At 32.9% G+C, this 18,810-nt stretch overlaps 1 protein-coding gene across 1 annotated transcript; it reads right to left on the bottom strand.

Moving 5' to 3' along the window:
• Nucleotides 1-1,734: 1,734 nt before the first annotated feature.
• On the bottom strand, nucleotides 1,735-6,387 carry LOC112034215 (UDP-glycosyltransferase 82A1). The gene is made up of 2 exons (XM_024067018.2): nucleotides 5,736-6,387; nucleotides 1,735-2,777 (listed from the first exon to the last, which is right to left on the bottom strand). The coding sequence occupies exons 1-2, from the start codon at nucleotides 6,214-6,216 to the stop codon at nucleotides 1,903-1,905; spliced, it is 1,356 nt and encodes a 451-aa protein (XP_023922786.2). The 5' UTR covers nucleotides 6,217-6,387; the 3' UTR covers nucleotides 1,735-1,902.
• Nucleotides 6,388-18,810: the final 12,423 nt, after the last annotated feature.

Raw genomic sequence — 18,810 nt, 5'->3', positions numbered from 1 at the left:
ACTAGTCGAACCTCCATTTTGAGAGGCAATAACACAACTCCACACATTCACGTGGGTTTGGCCCAACACACTCTAAAAAAGGGGGCGAGGGCGCGGTCTCTCATACGTGTGTGTTTTCTTTTGGCTTTCGCGACATTAATAGCTTAGGAGGTGGTTTGAGGGCAAGGCATGCTTATTTTGAAAAGAAGGAGAAGACGAAAGAAGTCCTGTCAAAGTCAAGCTCTTGGGATCCAGAAAGAGGTGATAAAGACAAATGATGGCCTTAAGACCAACACTTGGTGAAGAACCAAGGGACCTCAAGTAAGGCAGAGGATATGGAGTAAAAGGAAGGTGGTCAAAAGCCTTTCAAGTTCACCATTTGCAAGAAGTACTCCATCTCATTTTAAGAAAAATGCCAAATTATGAGAAGTCAACATCAAGGCTTAAGGATCTTTGAAGTATCCTTTTAAGGCTTTGAAGGATGAATAAGAGGTGTTGACCTTAGAAGGAAATATGGGTTTACCCAAGAAAGAAGTCCCCACAAGTAGAAAGTTAGTGGATGAACTTTCAGGTACGAGTTCTCAGGAAAGTGAAATAAGAGGAAATAAAGAAAGGACCAGCCACCAATGTCTCAGACAAAGTAGTGACTCAGGGATCTAGAAGAACAAATGGAGGGAATAGTAATTTGAAGAGCCCTCCAAGAGCACTATAAAAGGGGGAGCCTAAGGTAAAAAAGGGGCATGTAGACACAATTTATCAAGAGAGAAAAACATAAGAAAAATGGTCTTAAATCCCTAGTTGAGTTCATTAAGAGTAAAGGCATTACAGGAGATCCTAAGATAAGCTATGTGAGGAGCCACTCAAATTCAAAGGAACTTAAACCTCACAAGTCTTGAGAATCCAAAAAGAGGATTACTCAAGTCTATGATTTTTGAGCTTTATTGAGCCTTGTGAAACATCCTCACAAAACATGATTTAAGGTACTCTAATAACTTGACTTAATCAAATGAAATATAATCCTCTTTAAGGCATTTATAATAATCGTTTCTTACTTTGCATTGTGTATTTGTTGTTCCTTCATTATTTGCTCAGCCAATATGTGTGTGTGTGTCGTGGAGTTCACTTGTTTTGTACATAAATTAGTTTGCATAATAGTCCAAAATGATTGTGATGAGCCAAGCCCAGTCCATCCAATATCCACTCACTCCTTTTGGTGGCCCAGTATCCCCTATTAGTGCTGGGCGTGGGAATCGTCAAAAGAAAGACCAACAAATGTTAATCATTTTATTTAATATTATATAATTTTAAAAAAATTAATATTTATAGTTTCTTGAATTGTGTTTCACGTGAATAAGGTATGAAAACATTGTCTCTCTAGATGTTTCTGTGAGAGGTTGACTTGTTCTAGATGTTTCTTCTTCTCAAGCGCTTACCTTCGAGCAATCCCTTGCATTTTCTATGCTTCATGGAATTTAGGTGGATATAAGCTGAACTCGAGTCTCGAGCCTCGAGGGTAGGATAGGTCGTGCTCGTGCTGCTACACCCAAACTTAAATTTTTTTTTTGAGAAACCAAACCTAGTCCTTGAAGTCGGCCGAACAAGATGTTGCCCATTGGCTGTGCGAATTGGGCTTTCATATATACATTTTATAACAAAGCATGTCTAGATTTGTTGTCAATGAAAACATTAATATTAGAGCCTCTTCTCAATACCCCACTTGTTATCATAGCAATTCATGTTTTTTTTAGGTCAATAGACAATGAACCATAGTAATTTATATTGACTCTATAAACCTGTCCACATTTTATTGAAAGCCAAAAGCTATCTAACAAATCCAAGCAATTGTCCTATTTTACAAGGAAAAAAAAAAAAAAAACTAAAAATTAAAATCAGGAAAAGATTTAATGGGATTGCCAAGCGTTATTAATTGAGATCATGGATAAAGGCCGTGAGATTAGACATTACTCTGGACATAGCCTCATCTCCCATTGTTCTCTCATGTAATCTCTTTAATCTGTTCTGCATCTCAGTGTCTTCCATTACTCTTCTTAAGCCTTCTTCAACATCTTTTCGTCCAAACCCATTGAGTTGCAACCCAATTTTCCACACTTCAACAATGTACTTATTATTTATGAACTGGTCCCCTGCCACTGGATAGCACAGAAGTCGCTTTTGGCATTGTACGGCTTCCATTGTTGAATTCCATCCACAATGTGTAAGATAACACCCCACAGCCTTGTGTCGCAACACTTCCATTTGGGGAGCCCATGAAACTACTTTGCCTTGAAATTTAATGGCCACCCTCTCCAAATATCCAATTGGTAGCCCTTCACGCCATGTTGACCCTAGCACCCATAGAAATGGCCGTCCTGATGCCTCTAGAGCCAATGCTAGATTCTTAACTTTACCTTCTCCAATAGGGCTAACCCAACTTCCAAATGAGATGTAAATAACAGAGCTAGACTTTTGCTTGTCTAGCCAATCTAAGCAACTCTTATCTTCTTCCCAAAAGCTGGGGTTCTTGGACATTACATGGTTAGGCAAAGGTCCAATAGAGAACACACGTGGATGATCTTGAGAGCTTTTGACCGATTGAGTATGTTTTCCATCTATGTATTCATCAGGAAGGGAATTCACTAGGAGCCATCTAAGAGTTCTTGATCGATCCAAGGTTCTGGTCCAAAATTTGAATCTTGCTTTTCTTGCTGGAAGAGTTCCAATCAGCCATGGTAGATCTTCTGTTGATAGCATTGGTTGATTTGGTAAAAAGTGAATTCTACCTAGATGTTGGGGAATTCCTGCCACAGAATATCAAAAAAAGATTATAATGTAGTTAATGGGTCAAAGATTTATTTCATTGAGCAACATGCCCATATTTTTTGAACAACAAACAAATAAGCGTATGGCTAAAGATAATAATTGAATTTAGAAAGTGGCCAATAACAATAGCTAAAGATATGACTGTTCAGAAAAATCTGCTAGACCTGCCACCCCGCTTGACCAATCTATGTAGGTTCATTAAGTGAGGCAAGTTGGGTTGGGTGGATTAGATAGATAACTTAAACGATTGGGTTGAATAGTAGGTTAAGATATTTTAACTTGTCACAATCCAACCCGCTAAGGTGTATGCGTGTCTATATATATATATATATATATATGGATTATGTGTGCATAAACGCGCTTCCCAAACGCACGTTTTGCATTTTTTCAGTTTTTTATTTTTTTTTAATTTTTTTATTTTTATCCTTTTGAGCCGAAATGGACCCTATGTTCAAGTTACACCTGATTTAATTTTAAGTAATATTACACCACTCAATATTTTTTAATTAGATGTGAATTTTGATAAATCTACCGTTGGATTGCATTATCTTCATTTTTTAACAACTTTTTTTTATTAAAAATGGGTCCTACGGTACTACTCACATATTTAAAAATTATTTTGCTACAATATTTTTCAGTTTTCAGTTTTCAGCTATATCTAAATGGACCCTATGTTCAAGTTACACTTGATTTAATTTTAAGTAATATTACACCACTAAATATTTTTTAATTAGATGTGAATTTTGATAAATCCACCGCTGGATTTCATTATCTTATTATATTCTCCATGCTTACAAAATTTAAAGATGATCAAAGATCAATAGCCGAACCATCAATTAATTATTTAAATTCAAGTTTTTGTAATTTAAAATAATATATAAAATATGAGTTTATGAATTGAATGGTAAATTACATTCGATTGGCATGCTTATTAGGAACATATAATTCAACGGTTGGATTTTCAAAATATGAATTGGATAATAAGTTATTGGGTGGTGTAACATTACTTAGAATTACACCAGGTATAACTTGAACCCAGCCTATATATATATATATATATATATGCACCCCCTTTATTTCTCTCATCTCTTTCTCTTTCTTTTTATTTTTTTCATTTACACATTTTTCTTCCCTAATAAACTCCAGCCACTCTCTCTAAGATTTTGTTATTATTCTTACTTTATGTACACCTCTAATTTCAGATTCTTAAATTTTTTCATTTTAGTGTGATAAAATTTCAGTCATTCTAACAAAAAGTATGTAATATTTGTAATTATTTTTAATAAAAATTGCAAAATTTTCTTTTCTTTTTTGACTTAAGAGAGTAAACAATTATCCAATTAAATTAAAATAATTTCATCTAGTCAATTGAATTTGCCAACTTGTCCAACCCGCTCAACCCGCCAAGTTGAAAATGTTAAAATTTTCAACTGACTAGCCAGATTTATAGATTGGTGGGTCGGCAGCGGATTGGAACCATTCCAACCCACTATTAGCGGATTAGTTAAAAATATTACCCTCCACTCGCCCAACTTGACCCATGTATACCTCTAACTAAAGATATAGAAATAAATCAAGTTGAGCTTGGAATAAATTGACATTTTTCACTTACTATATATTAATGGGATTTATTTTCTTAATTTTTGAAAGTTATATTAGAATGTATTCATTTAGTTGAGCTTTATATGATAGAAAACGTTTTTTTTTATTTTAGAAAGTGATAAAAAAAGTTAAGCAGGAAGTAATGCAAATTATTTAACGTTGACCAATTCTGGTGTCATGGTATTGACAAAATAATAATAATAATAATAATAATAATAATAATAATAATAAAAACGTTTTCCTTAAAAGCTTTTAGAGACTAACTACTGTAGAGTTCTTAAATTTCTATTAATTTATTTGAAAATAAGTGAATTATATTTTACCACAATACTAACATTTTAAAATTTTAATTATATTTAAGTATCTATTTAAATTATCGATGATGTGAGAAAATTTGAATAAAATAGATGATTAAAATTTTAAGAACTTTTAGAATGAAGATACCATAGAAACACTAGAGAATCTTGGTCTAAATTGGGAAATTATTGGGTTACAAACAGAGGCACTGTCTGAAGGGCAATAATTCGTGAAGATGGGTTAAAAATGTAACTTCGCACATGCAATATGCACCGGCACTCAATCATCTTTATGGCACTGGTCAACTTCTTATTGAAATATTTGAAGCACGTTAGTCAAGTTCTGTATAAAGATTTTCCCATGTGACATATTCTAACAAATCACCGATACTTTTGCTGCCGACTTCTAATGATAGCCAACCATCAGCACTCCACAAAAAGGGATAAGATAAGGAGAGAGAGAGAGAGAGAGACATGAAAAAAAAATTATAATTTCTTTCAATACATTGATAGCTGGGAGTAGAGCGATTTAAACTCTTATGTTTTGTTTGGATTAAGAGAGAGTAGAGTAGAGTAAAATTTGCCAATTTTTAGCCAACTCTACCCTACTCCCTTCCACTTAACCTTCTTTCTCCCTAATTCAAACAAGTCCTTAATGTTTTTGTAGGTGTCAACCAATTAAACTACAAAGCTCGTGATATATTTTTCATAATAAATTGATCAACATAATGTAACTGGTGTTAATAAAAATTTGGTCATAAGAGATCCATTTAAAGTTGATATTTTTGTAATTAAAACTTATCACGTTTCTAATTGTAATCAAAAAAATCTAAAACAAAAAAATTTATAATTATATCTCCCTAAAATCATTCATTCTCTAATTCAATATTGAGATAGTCAACTTTTCTTAACAAGGCCCACAAATATTTTATAATCCCTCTTAATTTCTTATCTCAACATGTGCCATGCGCTTACAATGTCACCTAGGAATAAAAATATATTAATCTAAAAAGAGGTTGCAGATAATTAGTTACTAACCTGTATCAGAAACAAGACCTGTCCGGACCATGTCTGGTATGGCTGCAATCATTTGATAAGCGGCAAACATGACAGGCCAAAATCCAGCAACGGGGACTCTGCACCGATTGGCTACTTCAATAGCCCATGATGCCAACAAATCAACCACCACACATACAACTTCACCATCCTCAACAAGCTTATGAATCATGGCTTCCAAATGGACAGGCATGTTTTTCTCCATAGCCATTTCAATGGCAAAGAAATCACGTGGGGTGTCCTTGTCTAGACCATCTGGTATTGGCATGCACAAAATCTGGTCTTTTGGTTCCATACTTGATGCAATCTGATGGTGAATGAACTCTGGGGTGATCAGGATTGTGTCAAATATTCTACGGTTATGGAAGGCAGAGGCTAGCTTAAGCATGGGAGTAACATGTCCCTGTGCAGGGTATGGAACCAAAATCATCTTTGCTTTCTTTGTGCACTTCATATTACCCATCTCTTATTCCCCTCCTATGACAAATCAAACTCAACTTCTATTCTGTATGTGTGGTTTTTTGTACCCATTCAAGCCCTCTAACCAAATCCCAATATATAGAAGAGAGAGAGAGTGAGAGTCAACTAAGCATGTGCCCCAAGATGTGCTAAAATAAGTTATAAGCCAACATGACAATTCTTTTCTCAACAAAATGTTATATAAAAGGGTGGGAATAAAATTCTAGCACTTTTATTGCTTCAGAAATTGACTTGACTCACTAGTTACTTGTAATTTTGCAAAAGCATAATTTTAGGATAATTATCCAGCCAAACTTAATTATATAGAACTTTTTTGGTACTTGAGTTTGTCAAATTCAAATTCTAAGTGAAATTCAAGTTTACCAAATTCGAGTTCCAAGTATTATATTTAATCAGACTGTCATACAAGTCCATAATACTTGAAACTTGAGTTTTAGTGTTACATAATTAAATAAATTTGGCCAAATGTGTTTCTCATGAATTTTTCATTAAATTATGCAATTTGGCAACAAGGCCCTCTATCACTCTAGAGAAGCAATAAATGTAAAGGAGTACAAATGCTGTAAAAAGGGTGTAATTAAAATTTAAAAACAAGGTGTAAAGTTCCATCCAAACGAAAAAAAGGTGTAAGTTAGGCTAAGCGGCACCCATAAGTTTTCTGATTGAGACATGGGAGCATTTTTTTTTTCTAACACGTGATAGCATTTCACGCCACATGCTTCAACTTTTAGGTTGCCTGTTTGATCATCCACGTATTTGCAATAATAACTACCTGCCTAATCAACCTTTAGGTGAATGGGTCCCAATTAGTATTCACTCAGACGTGGAGGCTATATTTTATGCCTATTTTGCACTTTTTGTTTCCTTTTTGGATGCAATTGAAAGAAGTTTCTTTACGTATCTTTTTTAAAATTAAATTAGACCACTGAAACAGAAGGATGAGCTTTAAATTACCATTAGACATCAAAAAGAAAATGCTATTTTTTAATTTGTGAGTCGTGCCAGTGGCAGAAGCAAAGGGATCGACTCGATCCATGAGAAAATTATGTCTCTTAACTCTTATTAATTTCATTCCTTTATGCGCATTTGTGTTGTTTACATCTCTCTCTCTCTCTCTCTCTCTCTCTCTCTCTCTATATATATATATATATTTTTTTTTTTAAAGATAGTTTCAATTTATGATATTCGCTCTCAGTGATATCAATCAGTTTTTGGTGTAGATGGGAGATGAATCTCAAATCTCTTATTCTACCATTAGAGACTTTACCAATTGAGCTGGAAACCCACTATCTATATCTTTACTTACATTCTTTAGTCTTTGCTACTATTTAAGGAGCTTTTAAGCTGTGATTTTTTTTTTTTTGAAACTTAAATATCCTAAATATCCCCTCTAGATTTTTAACTAAGGGGGATAAATTCGTAAAATAAAATCCCACAAGGGCAAAAAATGCAAAATTAGCCCAAATCTCCCCTTGAGCTCTTTAGAAATGTTTATTTGTGGAGAATCAAATCTTAAAATTCCAAATGTATAATGAACAAAAGGTTAATAGTACTTTAACAAGAGAGAAATCAAAATGCCATAACTGAAATACAAGAAAATATAGAAAAAGTGCAAAGGTCTGAAACTTCGATCCACAGTCAACTCTGTGGGGAAGAGAGGGAAGGTTCTCTTGTACCCATATTTCCACCCTAAAGCTTCAGAATTGTGAGGATGTTAGCTGGTTGAATGACCTTTTGCTTTAAAGTTTCAACTTCGTGGGAGAAAACTTGGTTGGTTTCTTTAGCTAAAGAGAGACTCTTGTATTGTTTAAAACGTGGTTACTTTTGAATCTAATTGGGGCCTTTTGTATTGAGTTTGGGAGGCTCTAAGTGACTGAGTTTTGGTCAATAAAAAAGGCTTTGAACCCTAAAGTTTCAATTAACAAGGTTATGGTAAGATTTGCTTTAATTGGGTAAGAGGGTTGGCTTGCTTTTTGCATAATTTGGGAAATAAAATGGCTTAAATTCATGGGCTAATGTTTCCTAGAGATGGCAGGTTCTTAGAGGCTGCATTTGGTTGCTGTAGCAGACAAGACTAGTCATTTAGGGTCAGCTACATGTTTTAGGCAGTAAAAGTGTTAAGTAGAAAAGTTAGGCCACAATCAACTAGACCATAAAAGCTTTTTTGGGTTGGAAATTTAGGGTACAAGGACCTCCTATATGAGCTTGAGGTGCTATCAATGTTATCAAATCTAGACCGGACCGGATGGTCCGACCTGGTTACTCGTGACTCGTGCTCCAACCTGGTTCTTTAGCAATTGAAATGGGTCCTGAAATAAAAACGCATTCATCAGGTATAGAACCAACAATCTCCAACACATTTAAGCCCTTTGTCCAACGCAGCAACCACTGAACTGGTTGGACTCATTGTGTCAAACTATAATTTATATTATATTTATTTTAATTTTAAAAGATTAATAATTATGCATTTAATTTTATCACTATTTACTTAATAGTATTTTCTAAATTTATTTTTGTTCTAGAATTATGCTTTTACATCAATAAATATGAATATGAAATTGGTAAATTTATGTTAAAAATGATATTATTTTAAATTAAAATGCTTTTTATTTGAAAGATTAATAAACATAATTTTTTAAAGCTTGTTTATATTTATTATTTTCTACTTACTTTATAAAAATAACGAAAATTATTTTGAAAGTTTTTTTAATTGCTTTATTTTTTTTAAGGGTAAATTTCTATATTTTTACACTCTCTCTCTCTCTCTATATATATATATATATATATTTTTTTTTTTAAAGATAGTTTCAATTTATGACATTCGCTCTCAGTGATATCAATCAGTTTTTGGTGTAGATGGGAGATAAATCTCAAATCTCTTATTCTACCATTAGAGACTTTACCAATTGAGCTGGAAACCCACTATCCATATCTTTACTTACATTCTTTAGTCTTTGCTACTATTTAAGGAGCTTTTAAGCTGTGATTTTTTTTTTTGAAACTTAAATATCCTAAATATCCCCTCTAGATTTTTAACTAAGGGGGATAAATTCGTAAAATAAAATCCCACAAGGGCAAAAAATGCAAAATTAGCCCAAATCTCCCCTTGAGCTCTTTAGAAATGTTTATTTGTGGAGAATCAAACCTTAAAATTCCAAATGTATAATGAACAAAAGGCTAATAGTACTTTAACAAGAGAGAAATCAAAATGCCATAACTGAAATACAAGAAAATATAGAAAAAGTGCAAAGGTCCGAAACTTCGATCCACAGTCAACTCTGTACCCATATTTCCACCCTCAAGCTTCAGAATTGTGAGGATGTTAGCTGGTTGAATGACCTTTTGGTTTAAAGTTTCAACTTCGTGGGAGAAAACTTGGTTGGTTTCTTTAGCTGAAGAGAGACTCTTGTATTGTTTAAAGCGTGGTTACTTTTGAATTTAATTGGGGCCTTTTGTATTGAGTTTGGGGGGGCTCTAAGTGACTGAGTTTTGGTCAATAAAAAAGGCTTTGAACCCTAAAGTTTCAATTAACAAGGTTATGGTAAGATTTGCTTTAATTGGGTAAGAGGGTTGGCTTGCTTTTTGCATAATTTGGGAAATAAAATGGCTTAAATTCATGGGCTGATGTTTCCTAGAGATGGCAGGTCCTTTGAGGCTGCATTTGGTGGCTGTAGCATACAAGTCTAGTCATTTAGGGTCAGCTACATGTTTTAGGCAGTAAAAGTGTTAAGTAGAAAAGTTAGGCCACAATCAACTAGACCATACAAGCATTTTTGGGTTGGAAATTTAGGGTATGTTTGGTACGCTGTAATAGCTCCTGTAATGGAATAGCTATTCATGTGTAATATCAATTCGGTCATTTGGTTGCATCTTTATTACATGGATTAATTATTACATTGGAATAACTATTCTTTAAATTGAAGAATAGCTATTCCTCTTTAAAATGGATGTAATAACTATTCCTTAGTGTATATAATAGGTTTTAAAATTAATATATTTCAAAAAATGTAAAGTTTCCTTATACATCTTCTTTTACAAGTTTTCCATATGTAACAACCAAACTTATGAATAGTAATAATTATTCTATTATAATGTCTTCTATTCATAGTAATAAAGATTACTATTCCTAATGTAATCTACATTCAGTGTACCAAACGTGCCCTTAGGGTACAAGGACCTCCTATATGAGCTTGAGGTGCTACCAATGTTATCAAATCTAGACCAGACCCTCCTATATGAGCTTGAGGTGCTACCAATGTTATCAAATCTAGACCGGATCGGATGGTCCGACCTGGTTACTCGTGACTCGTGCTCCAACCTGGTTCTTTAGCAATTGAAATGGGTCCTGAAATAAAAACGCATTCATCAGGTATAGAACCAACAATCTCCAACACATTTAAGCCCTCTGTCCAACGCAGCAACCACTGAACTGGTTGGACTTATTGTGTCAAACTATAATTTATATTATATTTATTTTAATTTTATCATTATTTACTTAATAGTATTTTCTAAATTTATTTTTGTTCTAGAATTATGCTTTTACATCAATAAATATGAATATGAAATTGGTAAATTTATGTTAAAAATGATATTATTTTAAATTAAAATGCTTTTTATTTGAAAGATTAATAAACATAATTTTTTAAAGCTTGTTTATATTTATTATTTTCTACTTACTTTATAAAAATAACGAAAATTATTTTGAAAGTTTTTTTAATTGCTTTATTTTTTTTAAGGGTAAATTTCTATATTTTTACACTTTTCATACATTTATTTGTATTTTAACTAATATTAAACAAATTTTGACGTCATCATAGTTTGACCTTGGTTGAACCACGGTCCGACCTTAAAAACCTTGAATCTCTTCCTTCTCTGATTCTTTGAACGGTTTAGGTTTAAAAACCATGGGTGCTACTAGTGTCCCTTATTCACTTGGTAGCATGCATAGGCCGGGCTCATGTAAAAGATCTGAAAGAAATTGACCTATACCCTCCAAATCACACTCTCCCAATTTTCCCAATATGTTACATGGGCTTGGGTCATGCTTAAAAGAATAAAATATAATATAATACATGAATGAGCCCGTAATAAGGTCGAGTTTGGTTGAATCGGGCTTGTTAAAAATGTATTGTGAAAATGGATATCAACATTCATCATGAACAGAAAAATCCCTATAGGCATTTCGAACAAAAAAAAAGAAAAAAAGAAAAAAAAAAATCTCTATAAGCATTCAACAAACTCAAATTCACCACATATTTTGAGTGCACGATTATCATTCCAAAGGTATGTTTCTTAATTAATACAAAATGTGATTCCATTATATGAAACATTTTCTTTAATATTTTGTTCTACTTTGTAAACTAATTGGTAAATGGATGAGATTTATATTTCGTCACAAAATGTAACTATAGTGATGAATTTAAGTGACGAACATTTTTTTGTTGCAAAAAAGTACCATATAGTGACAAAATTTATATTTCGTCGCTATTTATAAAAAAATTAGTAACATTTAGTGACGACACTTAGATTTCGTCGGTATAGGTTGTGTTGAATTAAGGGCGCCAAACGAAAGTGTAGGGGCGAAACCAAATTGATCTAAAGCGATGAATTTTTTCTTCGCTAAAGGTTTAAGTTTTTTGCGACAAACACTTTCATCGCTAAAGGTGCTGCTGGTCATGCTATTAGTGACGAAACCCGTTTTGTCATTGAAGGAGACAATTAGTGACGAAAATATGTTGTCGCTAAAAAGAAAAACAAAAGATTATTGCGGAGTGACGAACTCGGATTCATCGCTAAAGGCAAGCAATAGCGACAAAACATAAATCGTCACTATAGATGTCCTATATATATCACTCATCAGCCGCTTTTTTTTTCCCTCACTCACTCACACCAATACTCCCTCACCCACTCTCTCCCTCACACAGTTGAAGAAACATGGCACCGCCGTACCCCACCAGTGTCGACCCACCCCTCTACTGGCGACGTCGACCCACTCACTAGCCGCTGCTGCTGTCAACGAACCCACCACCGGTGAGAAGAACTCCTTTGACCCACTTCCTTTCTCATTCGACCTCCCTCTCTCCTTTCTTTCCCTCCCCTTTTCCTCCACTACCTCCCCTTTTCCTTCCCTTTGTCTTGCTCCACTAATTTTAGCATTGTAAGGTTTTTTTTTTTTGGGTAATATTTGGTTTGTATTTGATTAAATGATATGGGTTTTGAGTTTTTTTCTTGTAAGTGTAAGTATGAGTTAATGGGTTTTGTGTTAGTTACTTGTAATGGGTTTTTTTTTTCTTTCTTTCTTTCTTCACTTCTCTCCCAACTAAGAAAGTTATTAATTTAGTTGCAAGTTCTCTATTTGGGTTCTTTTCAAAAATCAATTCTAGTATTTACTTATCTTTTCTAATGTGTTAGCCTTTGTGTGCTATTTGGAATTGTGTGTTCTTGCAGAGGTACTTATCCTTCTATCAACGTGTTCTAAGAGAATCAACAGTAGGCCTGCCATATGCCAAATGTAAGGTACATTTGGCATTCAGGCCCAAAACACACTAAGCAACTGGAAGGCCAAATGGGAAAGGCTAAATTTTTTTTGGCATATAGCTAGAATACCATCTTAAATGTAAGATGGTATTGTAGTTAAATGGAATTAAAAAAAAAAAAAATTTAATACTCTCTCTCCTCACTTTTAACCCGAGAATTTCTCTCTCCTCTCTCATTATTTCTCTTCTTTTCTCTCTCTTCCTTCTCTCTTTCTCATTTGCTCTTTGCTCTCTTTAGACCCAAGACCCCATGCACTCTTTGATGACCCTCTCTCTCCAATAAGTTAGATGCTTGCATGTTTAAAATCTGAAAGGCTATCCGATTATGTACTTTCGAGAAGCTGAGATCAAGGTCGGCGTGGGTTTTGACAATGGTGGAGATCGTGGGTTTTGACGATGGTGGGTCGGTGGGCTGGGTTTAGATCAGCGTGAGGGCTTCGATAGTGATTCCGATGAGGCATCAGTGCTCCGATCCCTTTATCGATTCACTCATCTCATAAACCCAACACTCTAGATACCCATTTAACTTTTCACTCCATCACTCTCTCTTCAAACCGACATTCTCAAGGGTTCTCAAGGGTTTGTCGGTTTGGATTAAGATTTTGTTTGCAAAATCTTAAAACGAAGCTTCGTCGTTCTCTCAAATCAAATCAAAATCAAAGCAATTTACTATATGGGTTTTGATCAATGTATTCGAGTTTTTGTGTTTGTGTTTCTTTTCTCTTTCTGCAAGAAAAATGGGGATTCAGCTTGTGTTTATGTTAGGGTTTTGATCAAAGAATTGTTGTTGATGTTTGCAGAGGTGGGATTCAGCTTCATCAAGAGGGGTTTTTGCTCTTTGTCGGATTAGCATCTTCAAAAAGTTTGCTCAGGTTCAACTTTAATTACCAAAATCCCAGTTTTATCAAAATCCCAATTTTATTAGATAATCAATGTTCTTGTTTACTGATTTTTTCTTCAACAAATTAATATGTTGTATGCAAAAGTTCTATCAGTGGTTTTTGTTGTGTTCAACTCTATGGTTTTATTTGATTTCTATTTGTACATGTTGGCTATGAATGGGCTGTGTTTGCAGATATATTATGCAGAGTATATTTTGAGTTATATTTGTTGTTGTATTCTATTAATATTTGGCTGTGTAAAGGACTAGTATTTCTATAACAAAAAATTACTATTGTATATATAGTCAACATATATATATATATATATATGTGGATTTTTAAAGTTGGCAAATTTGAGTACATTGATAAAAAAAAAAAAAAAAAAAACTAGCAGGTTGTTGAAAATTAACTGTTGGAATAGTTGAATTTGAAAAAAAATGACAATTGGAAAGAAATAATAAAGAAAGATTTAAAAAATAATATTTTAATAAAATGGTAAAATAATAGAGTTTTGGGATGTTAGGTGTATTGTAAAATGGTATGGTATAATTGATAAAGTAGTTTTTTGGGATGGTAAAATAGGATGAGATGGCAAAACCGGTTGGAGATGCTCTAAGCAACTTAGCCTTTCATTGTTTCTAAACCATACACAAATAGCCCATCACATTCCTTGCATCAGAGAGAGAGATGAGTGGGGGAGAGATTGGGAGGGATTTTGCCGTTTGGACTCCTTTCCTAGGGTTTTTTGGCCGGTCCTTGTACCTAGACATGTTTTCATCCTCCTTCTATGATTTTTCACATCTTTTCTAGAAAATTCAGGCTATTTAAGAACAACCATTTTGTAGATAAATACCTTAAAATAAATCTTGATAAAGTTTAGATTATTCACAATTTTATTGTTATCCAATCATCCTTTTTATTCCTATGCATGCAATCCTATTTTAAACACTAATTATCAATCAATCACAAAATTATTTAATTAATTTTAATGGCATAACCAATTAGAATTAATTTAAACTAATCATGTGTGGTCGACCTTACCTAGACACAATGCATGTTGACTGTGCAAACTTGATCATGCGATATCTTTCGATCCGATGGACCGATTTGAAAATCGGAAACACTGTTGCAATCGTTAGAATCTCAAGATCATTTTTATGATATGTAATGAATGAATTAATGCATGTAATGCAAAGACAAGTTGATGTATGCAATGCAAGAACCAGTTGATGCATGTAATGTAGTCATGATTTTTGAAGTACATGGATGGTCATTTAAGTCATTCTCTTTGATTAAATTATGAGTGCAAAATTGAGTGTCTACAATACACACACACACACACACACACACACACGAGAATAGCTATTGGATCAGTTTCAGGGGAAAAAAGCCATTATTTTTGAGTTGGAGTAATAAGCAAAAATGCATAATTTTTTTTTTCAAAATGATATTGAAAAAAATAACACAAAGTTTTATTAGTTAGGTAGAAAAAAACAATGTTGTTTTATATATATAAACAATAGTCGCTAACCTGTAGCTACTAGATGAGTTTCAAGAAAAAAAAAAACTATTATTTTTGAGTTAGAGTAGTAAGCAAAAATTCATAAATAAAAAAAAATGATATTGAAAAAAATAGTACAAAGTTTTATTAATTAGGTAATATTTTTAAAAAATAAAATAGAAAAACCTCTAAGCATACACGTGAGCGTGTGCTTAGAAGCTAATTAGAATTAAAGATCATTTGGGTGAACAGTTATTCATACTTTTGGTATGGATTGTTATGTTAGTTTGTATTAGACTACGTGAAAAAAAAAATGTATGTCCGTATCTTGTGTCAGTAAGTGAATCTTGGTTCGAGTAGAGAAGCAATTCAGACAAACGTTAGATGCTCACAGACCATGGGGCTAAGCTCAGACATCATACGACAATTCCATCCCTATAGTCACTATCCTTGAAGCAGTTTTTAGTGGTTCTATATGTGAAATTCAATAGCACAAAAAGGAATAGTGATACAGAATTCTTCAAGAAATTAACTAACAATTTGACAATATCAATGGACTAGATAAAAGAAAACTTGGCATATTGTTTCTAAAGCAAAGGAAAAGGCAATGATTAAACAAAAGAACAATAATAGTATAAAATCTGGCTATCGAGAACTATAACCAGTTTAGTTGAAATCCTAGGCTAAACGCCCATGCTACAATGCATTTCCATTGCTGTACAATTTGCTCTGTATTGCAATTCACAGTAGCAACGATACACATCCCGTGTAAATATTTATGTAAAATTTAAATATTACTTAAATTCATTGAAAAATACATACCTCCTGTCTTGAGCAATACCCCTGCCCCCTTCACACTTTGAAAGTCCTTTCCACAATCGTCAAAATTGAAAATGAACTTAATATGGAGGTTGGGTAATAAGTGTTGTGTTTATGGTTAACCGCTTCGTAGTTTGTAGTGGGTTTTTTGAATAACCATAAAGTAGTGGCTGATCTTGGGAGAGTGCTCCTAGTTTTTAGATAATGTTTTAGAGGTGTATTTTTATCGGATTGTTCTTGAATTTTTTTCCTTGCTTAAACACAGGGTGTAGAAGAATTTTGGACTTAACGAAATGTCCATTCCAAACAGAGAAAGCCCCTTAAATGTCCATTTAAAGGGCTTCCCCAGTTCAGGATCCTCATTTTTCTGGTTAAAAAATGCTCATAAATCCCTATGTTTAAGTAGAGACAAAACTAAAGGATAATTCGGTAAAAATACAACTCTAACTCTCACTAAAACATTGCCTAAAATATAGGGTCACTCTCGTGATAATTTTCAAATTTCTTTATCCACTTATAAATTAGATTCTCAAAATAAAAAATAAAATAAAATAAAAACACAGATTTTTTTTTTTTGCTACAAAATAGGACTGCTAAAAAAAAAAACCTCATCGCATACGCGAAGCACGTGTATATATATATATATATATAATAGCACAAAAAGGAATAGTGATACAGAATTCTACAAGAAATTAACTAACAATTTGACAATATCAATGGACTAGATAAAAGAAAACTTGGCATATTGTTTCTAAAGCAAAGGAAAAGGCAATGATTAAACAAAAGAACAATAATAGTATAAAATCTGGCTATCGAGAACTATAACCAGTTTAGTTGAAATCCTAGGCTAAACGCCCATGCTACAATGCATTTCCATTGCTGTACAATTTGCTCTGTATTGCAATTCACAGTAGCAAGGATACACATCCCGTGTAAATATTTATGTAAAATTTAAATATTACTTAAATTCATTGAAAAATACATACCTCCTGTCTTGAGCAATACCCCTGCCCCCCTTAACACTTTGAAAGTCCTTTCCACAATCGTCAAAATTGAAAATGAATTTAATATGGAGGTTGGGTAATAAGTGTTGTGTTTATGGTTAACCGCTTCGTAGTTTGTAGTGGGTTTTTTGAATAACCATAAAGTAGTGGCTGATCTCGGGAGAGTGCTCCTAGTTTTTAGACAATGTTTTAAAGGTGTATTTTTATCGGATTGTTCTTGAATTTTTTTCCTTGCTTAAACACAAGGTGTAGAAGAATTTTGGACTTAACGAAATGTCCATTCCAAACGGAGAAAGCCCCTTAAATGTCCATTTAAAGGGCTTCCCCAGTTTAGGATCCTCATTTTTCTGGTTCAAAAATGCTCATAAATTCCTATGTTTAAGTAGAGACAAAACTAAAGGATAATTCGGTAAAAATACAACTCTAACTCTCACTAAAACATTGCCTAAAATATAGGGTCACTCTCTTGATAATTTTCAAATTTCTTTATCCACTTATAAATTAGATTCTCAAAATAAAAAATCAAATAAAATAAAAACACAGATTTTTTTTTTTTGCTACAAAATAGGACCACTAAAAAAAAAAAACCTCATCGCATACGCGAAGCACGTGTATATATATATACATACACACATACACATTATCATCTTTTTTTTTTGGATTTATTACATTATCAAAAAAAAGTGTCAGACTAAACTATCCCACATTTCTTTTTTAAACTATTACATTATCAGCTATTTTTGGATTTATTACATTATCAATTTGAATTTGGATAAACATGCAAAAGCTTCTAATTGAAAAAGAAATCCTATTCTCTTTTTTTTTTTAATTTTTTATTTTTAAATCTTATCTATTTTTTCAAATTGTGATGAAAGAAAAATTATGATACTAAATCCCCAAAAAAAGAGCCTCATCGCACATGTAAAGCGCATATGATGAGGCTAGTATATATTAAAAGGATTCAGAAAGTAAGTTATGACTTCAAAAAATATCAAAAATACCCCTAATCTAATTAGATAATCCTTATTCTTAAAAATAAAAAATAGAGTTAAAATTGTAATTCAACAAAATTCAAAAAAAAAAAAAAAAAAAAAAACTACCAGAGAAACTTTTTTCCTAAAAATTAGTACACACTCTCTATATAAATATATTTACAGACGTTTGATACATTTTTTTCCTAAAAACTAACATGCACTAAACCCAACAGTTTACTCATTTTCAAAATCCAAAATTTTAGTTTTTTTAAAAATCCCCTCATGTGTAACCTCATTGACAATAAACAATTTCAAATTGAAAAATTACATTAAACTCAAAAAAAAAAAAAAAAAAAGAAGGCGTCATCGCACTTGCAGAGTGCATGTGGTTAGGGGTGGCAATTCGTATTCATGTGTCAGGTTCGTGTTGACTTATGACTATTCAACTATATGAGTTAACCTTAACCTGACATATTTATTAAACGGGTCAGTCGTGTCGATCTATTTATCAGATTTTATCAAAATGAAAAAGAAAAGAAAAAACTAATAATCAATCATAATATGTCAAAGAAAATAAACTACAACAATTAATAAGTTTATATACTTAGGGTTTGAAGGGTATTGGTAAAATGTCATTTAATTAAATGGGTTAAACATGTCAAACGGGTTTCATGTGATGGACACTAACCAACCCGTTTATTAAATGGATCAATTGTGTCAACCCAAATATGACATGAACCCATTAAGTCTCAACCCATAACCTACTAAGTTCGTGCTGTGTCGTGTCGGATTCATGGATTGTGTCCAATTTTGCCACCCCTACGTGTGATGAGGCCAGTCTTCTTCTTCTATATCTATATAT

This window comes from Quercus suber, unplaced genomic scaffold (genome assembly GCF_002906115.3).
Source record: "Quercus suber isolate HL8 unplaced genomic scaffold, Cork oak 2.0 scaffold_437, whole genome shotgun sequence".
Lineage (NCBI taxonomy): Eukaryota > Viridiplantae > Streptophyta > Magnoliopsida > Fagales > Fagaceae > Quercus > Quercus suber.
The sequence above is the reverse complement of the archived record's forward strand: the minus strand, read 5'-3'. Positions and strand labels throughout refer to the sequence as shown.